Source organism: Anomaloglossus baeobatrachus, chromosome 1 (genome assembly GCF_048569485.1).
Source record: "Anomaloglossus baeobatrachus isolate aAnoBae1 chromosome 1, aAnoBae1.hap1, whole genome shotgun sequence".
Lineage (NCBI taxonomy): Eukaryota > Metazoa > Chordata > Amphibia > Anura > Aromobatidae > Anomaloglossus > Anomaloglossus baeobatrachus.
Window position 1 is genome coordinate 299,371,423 of NC_134353.1, and position 12,895 is coordinate 299,384,317.

Below are 12,895 nucleotides of genomic sequence, written 5' to 3' on the forward strand. Positions count from 1 at the left end.
ATGGCAGGTTTAAATATCCCTCTCTTGGATCAGCTAACACTGCTGAGACAAAGCCCAGTCTCCACCTTCAACCCTGAGTGGCAAAGGAGGAGGTGAGCAAGGTTGGGCGTAAGGAACCTCCCACCACATTGCTGAGCCAGAAGACAGTTGCCCACATCCCCTGGCAACTGCTGACGCTAGAGGACCCAGCGTCCTGGGACCACTGCACCGCATAATTGGTGGGAGTGACAGTGCTCCGCATCCCAACAATACCACAACCTAAAATAAGTATCTTAGAGCACCAAACACCACCACCACCACCCATGCACTGGCTTCAGATGCGACACCCTGCTATCCATGGCAAGTGAGGGTAACAGGTGACCCGATGGAGAGCTGAAGTACGCACAGGAGTGGGCGGGATCTGCTTGTGTGAAGAGGTGTGAAAAGGATTAACCCCCCCGACCCCTGGAGACCTGCAATGATGCCCACCAAGATTCAAAAAACCAAACCTGACACTGTATACATGGATCACTTAAAATCATAATGATTTATTATGGTCTTTGAATGTGTCCAGAAAAAAATATTGCCTGTCCTATATTTTTTCATTACATGTCCAGAAAAAAATAAAAAATCAAGTTGGCAACACTGTCTCATTAAAAAAAAAAACAACAAAGTCTAATGTATCTGGATCATAGCAGACAGTGTCGGACTGGCTACCGGAGAAACCAACAGTAATACCAAGCCTGGCTGCGGTTAACTGCATTGAACTCCGGAGCTCTCACCTGAGCTCCAGAGAAAAGCTTGAACTGAACTTAGGGTATGCAAGACTGAACCGTGAGCGCCGACTGATTCCCCAGCTATTTTGGTTCAGTTCATGTCACAGCTGCGGACAGGCCAGGCTGAACTCCGAAGCTCAGGTGAGAGCTCCGGAGTTCAGCCCAGCGTGTCTGCAGCGGTCATGAACTGAACTACAATTGCCGAGGAATCACCCAGCGCTCCCGGTTCAGTCCTGCAAACCCTGAGTTCAGTCCAGTCTGTACTCTGGAGCTCAGGTGAGAGCTCCGGAGATCAATGTAGGTAACGCAGCCAGGCCTGGTATTACTGGTGGTTTCTCCGGTAGCCAGTCCGATGCTGATAGCAGGTCATTTTATCCGTCATAAGTTCTATGGAAATTTATGGTTTTTGGGGTGTTGTGACTCTACAGTAACACTACCAGAAAATGTGATTGTAAGCTATAAAAAAACAAAAATGGCTCTAGTGGGCTCCCATCATAAAAAGCACCATTTGATAATTGCCAGGTTTACTTTAACACACATAAAAGCAACGAGCTGTTTTATTAGTTCATTTGGAACATTATGTAGCCCAAAACTCTCTGGTTTAATAAAATAAAGTTTACTGGATCATTCTATAAAGAGTAAATGGTACATTACAAGGATACATTCATTCTCTGTCGGAAATGAATCTTGTCTGCTTTCCAGTGTTTGCAGGGAAAATTGGACAACGAGCGTGTACTTAACTGGTAGCAGTTTTACTGGGAGTATAAAATGCCATGGGCAGATGGTAACGCCTTCAAACAGGCAGTGTCAGGTGGCTCTTCAATGTAATTGATTATTAATATGACTTCTGTTAGATGTGTTTATTGAGAACAGCTTATGTTTTCTTCCAGTTAGAAGACTTTTAATTGGAACTTCTGCCTTTTATCACCTAAAGGCAAAGTTTCTGCAGAGCCTCCAAAAGAATTCCCCAATGCGTTTGTACCTGACATAATCTGTTATTGCGGTTGTTAAAAGTGTATTATTTTCATAAAATAGGACTTTGATTAAAGTGAAGATGAAATTAGCGCCTTAATCAACCCATCCTCACCGTACTCAATGGCTTACAAGTTTAATAAATGTGCTAAGATGTATAAAGGTATTAGCCCATTTATTTCATGAAAACTAAACTTGCTAAAGATACAAGAAAATGGAACAAACTTTATTCTTGTTTTTACTGAATGAGAAGAAGGGATATTACATACCTGCCTTCGATGTCAATAGGGTTTCACAACATCTCCAAAGACCTTAACGGTCTGATGGAATGGTGATGTTTTTATTTGGTACTGTGAAAGATCAGTCTGGTTAATTTGGAGCTAGATTTGCGACAATTTATATATTTTTCTTATAAATTATTTAACTAATTTGATATGTGAGTGTGCCTTCTGTAGAGAGGTAGAGCTCAGTTTGACACTAATACCAAGGATCAGAGGATCTCAAAAATGGCCTAACGTTTTGGTCACCCAAGTATCATATGTGTATTTGTAACATTAGAATCTCTATTTTTAAGGAATGGGTTTCTACTTTTCTACTAAAACCTTCTTCCAGATTTTGGATAATGGCTATATGGGTTCATACTAAGGTATGTCAGATGGTGGAGGCTAGTGTGTAAATACAGAAGAAACGGAAGGGGTTAAAAATCGAGAGAAATAATAGCAAATTTTATTTTAGGTATAGCAGCCACTAATATTTGAGATTTTTGGTATTAATTAATTAATACATTCTCCAATTGGGTTTAAGTACATATTAATGTTTTCCTCACAGTCATCCCCATATATATTTAGAAACACATGAATACGCTGAACAATGTGTAGTTATGTGCAGAAGGAGAGCAATAGTAGGCCACCATGGGAAGGGCAATGGGAAGGTGACAGAAAGGGGTGGAGGTTCTGTATTATTTCATTGGATCGGAGAAACATTTTGAAGTCATTATACATTACTTTAAGTAACCCTCCACCCCTATATTAAATGTGACTACATTCTAACGTATAGTCACTATATCTAATGTCCTGCATTGTTCTATTGTTGTCTCCATTTTTGAGATCAGTGCCGTGACTTCATTTTCAATATGGCCACAGCAGAGGCTTGGGGACTGTTATGGAAAGGCTGAACCACGCCTCCTTTGCTTGTTTACTGTCATGGGATGCAAACAGAACCATCATCATGCTAGTCCATCCCACCAATGGAAAGGCAGCGGAGAACTGCTTCAGACTTTCCGCAATGCTTTCCATGCCACTGCAGTGGCCATTTTGAATATGAAAAACACAGGACTTTAAACGGAACCTGTCATTTTGTAGATATAGTACAATCTGTGGACAGCATGGTATAGAGAACGAGGAGCTAAGCAGAATGATTTACAGGTTTGTTAGAAAACAGTTTAACTCAGATTTTGTCCATTGAAATCCGGGTGTTTGTTTTGTCTTGCTGGTCTACTAGGCATTGCTCTCACCTGGCCAGAATCCTATTCCACACTGATAAGGGGCAATAACCCGAAACAGCTGTCTGTGGATGGATACCTGACCTTGGTATTTCCCTTGTCATATCTTTAAACTCGCCAAGAGCTGGATATTGACTAAAAGGGCCACTTAATATGGTGGTTATGGTGGTCTCCTAAAAAGAGCCACTCCTTGGCTATGTCCTTCCCGGAGGCATATCTGGCTATTTTTCGTGTCGAGATTCCTAATAGAGGCTCCATGGACCTTTTTTGATTTACATGCTTCCCAGGGATCAATGCACCTAGGATTTCACTGTGTTGAGCGCCTTTGCTGGCTGCCGGCAGTGTTTTCTCTGGCTGGTCTCCCCGTGATCAGAGATTGTTTTGTCTTGCTTGTCTACTAGGCATTGCTCCCACCTGGCCAGAATCCTACTCCACACTTATGAGGGGCAACACCCCAAAACAGCTGTCTCTGGATGGATACCTGGCCTTGGTATTTCCCTTGTCATATCTTTAAACTCGTCAAGAGCTGCTATATTAACTAAAATAGCCACATAATATGGTGGTTATGGTGGTCTCCTAAAAAGAGCCACTCCTTGGTTAGGTCCTTCCTGGAGAGATATCTGGCTATTTTCCATGTCGAGACTCCTAAGAGATGCTCCACGGACCTTTTTTGATATGAGTTCAGTGGGTGCTCATATTATTGATTAACAGCTATCTGCATGCACAGTCACATAGGAAAGACTGTCAATCACTGAGTAGGACCGCCTACTAGACTTATATGCAGAATGCACTAGGGATTTCAAGATAAAATCCAGCTTTACTGAAAGTTCTCCCTCAAAAATGTGTATCACTCTGATCTGTTCTTCCTGTTCTACATAATCCTGTCTGAAGATCAGATACCATTTTCAACATGAAAGGTGATAACTGGAAAAACACAATGGTGCATATAAGATCTTATACTTGATAAAAAAGGAGAAAAGTGTATCTTTGAAATTGCTCACGTGGGTCAGTTGTAAAAGGTCACAACCACCACAATCGCATGTGGACAAACAGCTGCCGCAGCCCCCAAGGGGCAAGATAAAACAGGTGGGAGATGAAAGGGTTAAACAACCGCGCTGCCATGGAAAAATAAGGTGGAACCAGAATGGCTTGATTGTGCTTTACTCTATATGTTTCGCAGACCACAGTCTCCTTCTTCAGGAGATAACACAAGTACAGTATGTCGATAGTATAGATACTTTATATACGTGGGAATTTGATGCAGGAGGCGGCTGTGGTCTCCAAAACATGTAGAATAAAGCAAGATCAAGCCATCCTGATTCCACTGTATTTGTCCACGGCAGCACAGTTGTTTAACCCTTTCATCTCCAATCTGCTTTGTCCTGTCTTTTGGGGGCTGCAGTAGCTGTTTGTCTACATGCGATTGTGGTGGTTGTGACCTTTCCCAACAGATCCAGGTGAGCTATTTCACAAATACACTTTTATGCTTTTTATCAAGTATAAGACCCATTTTCAACATGGCAGGTTCTCTTTCAGGATATTAACTATGCATTAGTAATGTATGGTCATATGTAGTATGTGGGGTGAAGAGTGACTTTATGATAATCAGTGGTGACATACTGTACTGGTAAGCTCTTGATACGCAAATCTGGTAATTCTGCATTATGGTAAGTGATTATTATCATTTTACACTAACTAGTAACTAGTGCACCCATGGCTGACATTTGATAAATGGCAAAGAGGCAATAAAATAAATCTGACGTCCTACTGTAAGAACTTCTAAACAGTTCATTTAATATTTTTATTAAGAAAACTATACGTTGGACATGCCTATAAATTATGACCCTACAAAAACAATATAATGCCAGGCTGAGATGCCCACAACACAAGGACTAAAAGTTGGGTAATTGCCACGTTGCACGTCTTCACATTCCCTCTCTTGACATAGTGAATATTCTTTTGCAGTGTTGTGATCATTATTTAGTATTGCTGACATTTACAACAGCTTGGAAATTATTATCAACCTGACATGCTGTCCAACGTTGATGACTCACTGCTCAATCGTCATGGACCCTCTCCCCACATAAGGCCTGAAAGACTATATTATGATATATTGGCATGCAAAATTCAGGATTTATAAAGAGCTCAAGTTTTGGAAAAACCCTAGCATCAAACACCTAGTATTCTGCATGCTTAAGTATTGTCAGAGTTTGATGGGCGAAGCAAAGAAATATTAATATGTCAGAACCGTTCTAGTTATGCTGATCACATTTCCAGTGATAAAAAGAGTGTTAATGAAAAGCGAGTGACACATATAAGATCGTACAATATGTGACTGTGATTTCCTAGAAGATATGGTAAACTCAAAATGCAAGTGGAAAGATCTAAAATAAAAACTTTCATAAATATACAATTCTTGACAATCAAGGGATGATGGAGCAGATGCCGAATTATCACTTAGAGAATGAATCATGTCATGAGCAAAGTGTATTTTGGTAGGGATGTAGAGTTTATTTAGTATTAGCTACGAAAGTAATAACTGCACTAAGTAACATCGTACAAAAAACAAGAAAAAAAATTAAAGCATATCTTTTTGGCCACATTTAGAGAAAATTAACTTTATACAAATAAGCTGGCAAACACTCCAAGGGTTCATATAAATTCTGTCTAACACCTCACTGTTAGAATCAATGTCTCTAAAGCTCCGTTATGTCATTTTCATTGATAGCTCTACCGCGCATGTTCCTTGCATTTCAGGGAGGTTATTTCCCTCGCTAGTGAGACTATTGCACATGTTCCTGGCAAGAAATCTACTGCGCATTCACAAGATATTGTCACCAGTGACAATTACAGATTATCCAAAGGGCTTTTTGAAATGAGATCATGCTGTTAATTAAGTATATGTGTGGCGCCCCTGAGGCTTCAGTCGCCACACAGTATTCCACCCAAATTATGTGTAATGCTAAACCCGGTTCCTGAGGAAGTCAGTTCCGGTTTCACCACATTACACACTCAAATACACACCAGGCTGCCCTGTTCCCACTGGGGACTGGGCTAGGGTCGGCTAATAAAGGGGTCGCCGACAGAGAGGTATTTAGTTTACTGTACAGATTGATGGCAAAGATGTCACCAAAACGTTTCTTCTAAAAAAAAAAAAAAAAAAGCATTCTTGAAAAGATAGTGAATATATTCAAGCTATACCCATGCTATAATTTATGGATCTAGGTTGGCTTCAGTATAAATATCAGACATTAATAGACTTTATTTAGCTATATACTCCCTGAACAGTATTCCAATAATGTCATATTCATCCAGATACCATTTGAAGACTGATACCTAATAAATACATATGTGTTTGGCTGGGAATTTTGTCTGGCAGGCCGCACTGACTACTTTATTACATTTTCACCTGCAACCTAAAACAATCCAAATAATCCATGTTCCAGACATATCCTCTAAAGCGTTGATGCCATTATCACTCGTTAATGGACATTTAAGTGACTGTCTGTTAGCAAGTGATAATGGATATCACACTTAAATGGAATATACCGCATTGTTACTATCGGATTTGATCCCCCGAGAGGGAAGGTGCAAATTCCTCTTTGTGTTAGGGAAAATAACGGCATACGCTGCCTTTGAAGTTGAGGAATGATTTGTTTATGTAAATTCTGGAGTATTGCTTCTTCCTGTAGTGTAATCTGTCTTCATATATCGTGCCATCGACTTTCTGGTAAATTCCGCACAGGGAGGCAGCGTGCCAATACTGTATTAATGTGCAAGTCAACTTTTTTTTGGCCTTGTATTTCCTTCTACCTTTCATGATTGGTTATGAGGTTTTTTTTGATACCTTGCAACAACCATTCCCAAATAAAGAACTCCCGTCTTTCCAGCTCTGAAGTTAGTTAGCGCCTGCTGGATAACAGCTAATGAAATTTGCTTTTGATTGCATTTAGTCCTGGCTGCTTTTCAATAACTTTATTGGTCAAATTGAAGAGATCGTACACAGACAGCAGAGTGCGCAGACAAGTGCCATCTCCCTAGTACATGAAGAACTGTCTCAATTAACATTAATGTCGAAAATGAAACTCTGTAATTACTCGTACAAACCCTACAGGTCTCTGTTTCTAAACACGGGGCGTCTGCCAAAAGTGCTCAACTTCAAGATGACATTAGCTTGGCGTGGCGGAGTTTACATCTGATAATTGCTCTTCTCATTCACATAATCACTTGTTTGATTAATGTACTCTGTTCGCGTTTATTTATGTAATGAAATTCTGTTCTGGATTGCAATTCCTTTCTTTTTTTTCCCCTCTTGTTTCAATGCCGTGATTGTACATGTCCTAGGGCTACACGAGCCCGCAGTAGACAGTTAGCTGCCGTTTTCACCTCTCATAGTTACGTATGCTTATATAACACTTCATTTTCGTGGCATGTGGCAGTTTTCCTTTGTTAATTGGAACAAATGTGCCAATTATGGAGATTCATCTCTTGATACCAATCAATGAATAATTAGACATAACACATCTGTCTCTGAATGGAGGAAGGAGGTGAGCGCAGACAAATGTACTTGGAACAACTGTGTGAAATTTGTGCTTCTGTACCCTTCATTTGCCAAAGAAGCACACTGGGTACTGTTCAGCCCACATATTTTCATGGATTTAATGAGAATGTCTTGTTCAGTATCTGACTGGGTTGTTGTTTTTTTTTCCTAATTGCAATGTAATATTTACTAATGTAAACGGGAACAATGCATTAAAGGGGAAATGTCACCACTTTCTAACCTATGAAATAATCATAGTGTGTACATTCAAATTTTGATGTAATTAATTTTTATATTGACGCTTCTAGTTTTTTATTGCTGCCAATGCTACTATATCATTAGAAGGTAAAAGATATTGACTGAAAGGCACGTCAAATCCAAAACAAATCACAGAATAAAACAGCCACACTTATAATACCAATATACTAGAGGATGCAAAAGGCCCCATGATAATAGGACAGTGTAGGTGCAAAATTCTGATAAAATTACATCTCACTTCACTACCATATGTGTGGGTGTGGGGGGTTGTCTAGTAAAATAAATGCACACAATTAAGGCTTCTATAAAGTGCTAGTTACAGGCTATTGGTGATGCCAATTCACACACCAATTTCTTCCACTAAGGGCCCCATTACACGCTACGATATATCTAACGATATGTCGTCAGGGTCACATCGGTATTGACGCACATACGGCATCGTTTGACATATCGTACAGTGTGACAGCTACGAGCAACTGTGAACGAGCAAAAATACTCACCTTATCGTTGCTCGTTGACACGTCGCTCATTTTCAAAAAAATCGATCGTCCTTCTGCGCGCCGGTTGTTCATTGTTCCCGAGGCAGCACACATCGCTATGTGTGACACCCCGGGAACGATGAACTGTAGCTTACCTACGGCCGCCGGCAACGGGGAATGAAGGAGGTGGGCGGGATGTTACGTCCTGCTCATCTTCGCCTCTCCTCTTCTATTGGCCGGCCGCTGTGTGAAGTCGCTGTGATGCCGCACGTCCCTCCCCTTCAGGAAGAGGATGTTCCCCGCCCACAGCGAGGTCGTTCGGGTGGTAAGTACGTGTGACGGGGGTTACCGACTTTTTGCGAGACGGGCAACAAATTGCCTGTAACGCACAAACGATGGAGGCGGGTGCGATCGCATATGTGAACGCACGATAAATCGTAGAGCGTAAAGCGGCCTTAAGGCCTCTTTCACACGTCCTTGTCTCCGGTACGTGTTTGGTCCTTTTCCTTACATACCGGAGACACGGGCACATGTAGACCCATTAAAATCAATGGGTCTGCGCTTACGTGCGTGTTCAGCCATGGACGTGTGTACATGTGGAGCATACGTGTGTCCGTGTGCTCCACACGTCAACATGTCCATTTTTCTCCAGCATCACGGGTGTCACAAGGAACGCAAATGGACCACGCGGAGGTGTTCTGTGTGACGGAGAAAACACACGTGTTTGAGAAAAAAAAAAAACTTTACTCACCTTCTCCAGCCCTCCTGTCTCTGCCGCTGCTGTCACTTGCTTCCGACCGCTGCTCATTATGCTCATTGAATATTCACTTCACTGCGGCCGAAAGCTGCAGCAGCGGGGAGTCGGCAGGAGCGAAAACCGAAGATCCGCACCCCGGACAGCGACGCCAGGGACAGGTGAGCATAAAGTTCCTGTTCTCCTTGTGTTTTCATGGATAACACATGGAGAACACACGTAGGCCATCAACATGGCTCACGGAGGGCAAAACGCACCTCTGACACGTCCATGAAAAATGTGTGTGGTTTTTCACGAACGTGGGAAAGAGGCCTAAGACAACAAGGCCAGGCTGTATCTTTCAAAAAATGAAAAAATACTCAATTGGTTGATACTTTGGTCAAAGTATGCAAGCTCAAAACATGATGTTGGAGGAGAGATGGATCCAGACTGTTGAATTTCCGTTTGTTCTGCACTGAAATAAGCTACTGCCAGAGGATTTCTCATAGACAATCAGCTCAATACTGAGTAGAGTAATCCAGTGTATGGGACAGTTGGGCGACGTAGCTGATGGTTGAATATTCGTTTGACTGACAGTTATCTAAAGTGCATGGGGGCCATTAGACCTGTTATGCCTCAGTTTCTTAGATACTAGAGGTCATTACACCCATTTAGTGTTGCCTCACGCTCCAATAATGCTGAGAATGGGTTGTATATGACCTAAGAAATGGATGCCTTCTGGAAGGATTTTGCATTTGTGAAAATTAAGATATTGGTTATGAAGTCATGATGAATTTGATATTAATCAATGGTCCCCATTCACTCTTATGATTTTTGAATAGGAATCTGTCACAGATTTGTCCGCTATAAGCTGCGGTCATCACCAGTGAGCGCTTATATACAGCATTCTAGAATACTGTATATAAGTACCCAGCCCAATCTGTATAATGTAAAAAAACAACTTTAATTATACTCACCTGCAGCGCAGTCCAGTCTGATGGGCGTCGCTGGTCTTGGTCCAGCGCCTCCTATCTTCTTCTTCTTCTTCTCCCTCCCTGCTTCTTGATTTAAGTTTCACCTTTTTGACAAAGCCATACCCTTATTCTCTCTAAACCACTTCTTTAATATACAACTCACAAAAACTTTCTATAAAATGTGCTTTAAGATATATAAATCAATGTTTTAGACAATAGGCCCTGATTCATCAAAGCTTTCACACTGAATTTTGTCAGAAAAACTGTGAAAAGTCATAAAATGTAGGAGTGACGCAGAGTTATGCCAATATTGTTGTGACTTTTGGAGCCACCATACCAGTTTCACCCAGCTCTGGCAAAATGGTAAGACTTGGGTCTGGACAGAGGTGCTGCGGTTTCAAGACGCCACAGTTCATCTAATTCATGATTAGCTGTAGTGTTCCTTACATCAGAAATCTCACTTCAGTGCCTGACTAAGGGGACATTTCTGGCGTGATGCTTAGAGGTCCACACCACTCATCAGACCTCTTGATGAATCAGTAGCGCCTGACTCCAGCACATCCCCTCATCAAGACCGGCCGGCAAGAACAACATCGGTCTTGATTAATTGGGCCCAGTGTCCTGACACACTTAGCTTAATATATCCTATAGCTTGGGTTCCAGAACTCTTTCAATTCTCATCAATATATTAGAATGAACAAGGCCATTTTTAGAAACACTAGGAAAACACATCTACAGGGTAATTTTTCATTAAATGGTCTCTAAAGGCAGGCTGGCCTGGATCAGTTTATCAAGACTTTGCTTACACATTTAACTAATTGAGCCGACGTTTCTTTTTTTCACCCAAGTGTCTGTAATATAATAGAAAACTGTCTATGAAGAAAGAGAAATAAAAGCTGGATGAATGTTCTCATTAGACAAGTGAGCATCCTTCTGCTCCTTGTTTTTATTTCTCCTGTGCTTTAGATTAATAGTTTCATCTATTGCTAATACTAAAACATTCTTTTTAGGATGCAATTTACATAGATAGGACCTTTCCAGATAGCGGCTGATCCGTCACACAAAGCTCAGCAGATAATACATAAAATTAACCAATTTAAGGAAGGGAGAGGTATTTATTTATGACTCGAGAGCTCTGCATCTATTTGTTCTGCCTTTATTTGTGCTGCTGGTATCAATCTACTTCAGGACATTGGGCTATTATTAATGGCTTATGACAAGACTGAAGAAGTCATTTATGGATTTTTGCTCACCAGTGCACTCTTGGCCACAGTACTGAGCCGAGAGCCGTTCAGTTTTGCAATTACATGCACAGTGATCATTAAATTGTTTCCAAAATATAATATTCTTATAAAGTGAAAAATCTGCTCTAGAACTGTTTCATTTACTGAGAAAAGTTTGATGGAAATGACAAGTAGGCAATAATAATATATTCAAATGCATTCTTTTCTAGGTGGAATGGTTGAAAAATGAGGATATCATTGATCCGGTAGAAGATCGGAATTTCTACATCACAATTGATCATAACCTCATCATCAAACAAGCGCGGCTTTCGGACACTGCCAATTATACATGCGTTGCCAAAAATATTGTGGCCAAAAGAAGAAGTACTACAGCAACTGTAATAGTATATGGTAAGGTGTTGATGTATTTCTTGAAAATAATATCTTGTAGTAAGCTGATTAGAATATATATATATATATATATATATATATATAGGATTCATGAATCTTTGGGGCCATCTATTAAATTCCATTAGTGAGCTATATATTTATGGGCTCGGAGCATGACCCCTGTGAATATGCACTACTATAGTCAGACACAATGTGCCAAAGCATAGAGCAGAATCATTATACTGTTAACCCCTTAACGACCCATGACGTACTAGATACGTCATGGATCGTGTTCCGGTAAGCCCCGCCCCCTGCCGCCGGCGGGCGGCGGCGATCGGCGCACATATCAGCTGTTATCAACAGCTGATATGTGTGCTTGCTAGCCGCGGGTGGAATCGCTTCCACCCGCGGCCATTAACCCCTTACATTTCGCTGCCAAAGTCTTGGCAGCGATATGTATATGGGCACCGCCATGACAGTGACTTACCCCGCCCCCGCCGGAAGTCACGTGACATGATCACGTGACTTTCGGCGGTTGCCATGGTAGCACAGGGTCATGTGATGACGCCTGTGGCTAACATGAGTCACTTCCTCTCAATGCCGGAATACAGCCGGCATTGAAAGTGAAGCAGCAAATCTGCAGTTCTCAGCTCTGTAGCTGAGATCTGCAGATTGTGCAAAGCGATCAGATTGCTGATCGCAATAGCCCCCTAGGGGGACTAGTAAAATAAAAAAAAAAAGTAAAAAAAAAAGTTTTAAAAAATTTAAAAAAAATAAAAAAACCTAAAAGTTCAAATCACCCCCCTTTCACCCCATTGAAAATTAAAGGGTTAAAAAAATAAAAAATACACACATATTTGGTATCGCCGCGTTCAGAAATGCCCGATCTATCAAAATATATAATCAATGAATCTGATCAGTAAACGGCGTAGCGGCAAAAAAATTCCAAACGCCAAAATTACGTTTTTTGGTCGCCGCAAATTTTGCGCAAAATGCAATAACAGGCGATCAAAACGTAGCATCTGCGCAAAAATGGTACCGTTAAGAACGTCAGGTCAAGACGCAAAAAA

At 41.2% G+C, this 12,895-nt stretch overlaps 1 protein-coding gene across 3 annotated transcripts in view; it reads left to right on the forward strand.

The window, feature by feature from the left end:
- The window catches only part of UNC5C (unc-5 netrin receptor C), a 556,745-nt gene that overhangs the window by 420,801 nt on the left and 123,049 nt on the right, over window positions 1-12,895 (forward strand). For all 3 annotated transcript variants that reach the window (XM_075350956.1, XM_075350967.1, XM_075350963.1), the window contains one exon: window positions 11,666-11,846. In XM_075350956.1, coding sequence (XP_075207071.1) covers window positions 11,666-11,846 — 181 coding nt within the window. The remainder of the gene's footprint in view (window positions 1-11,665; window positions 11,847-12,895) is intronic.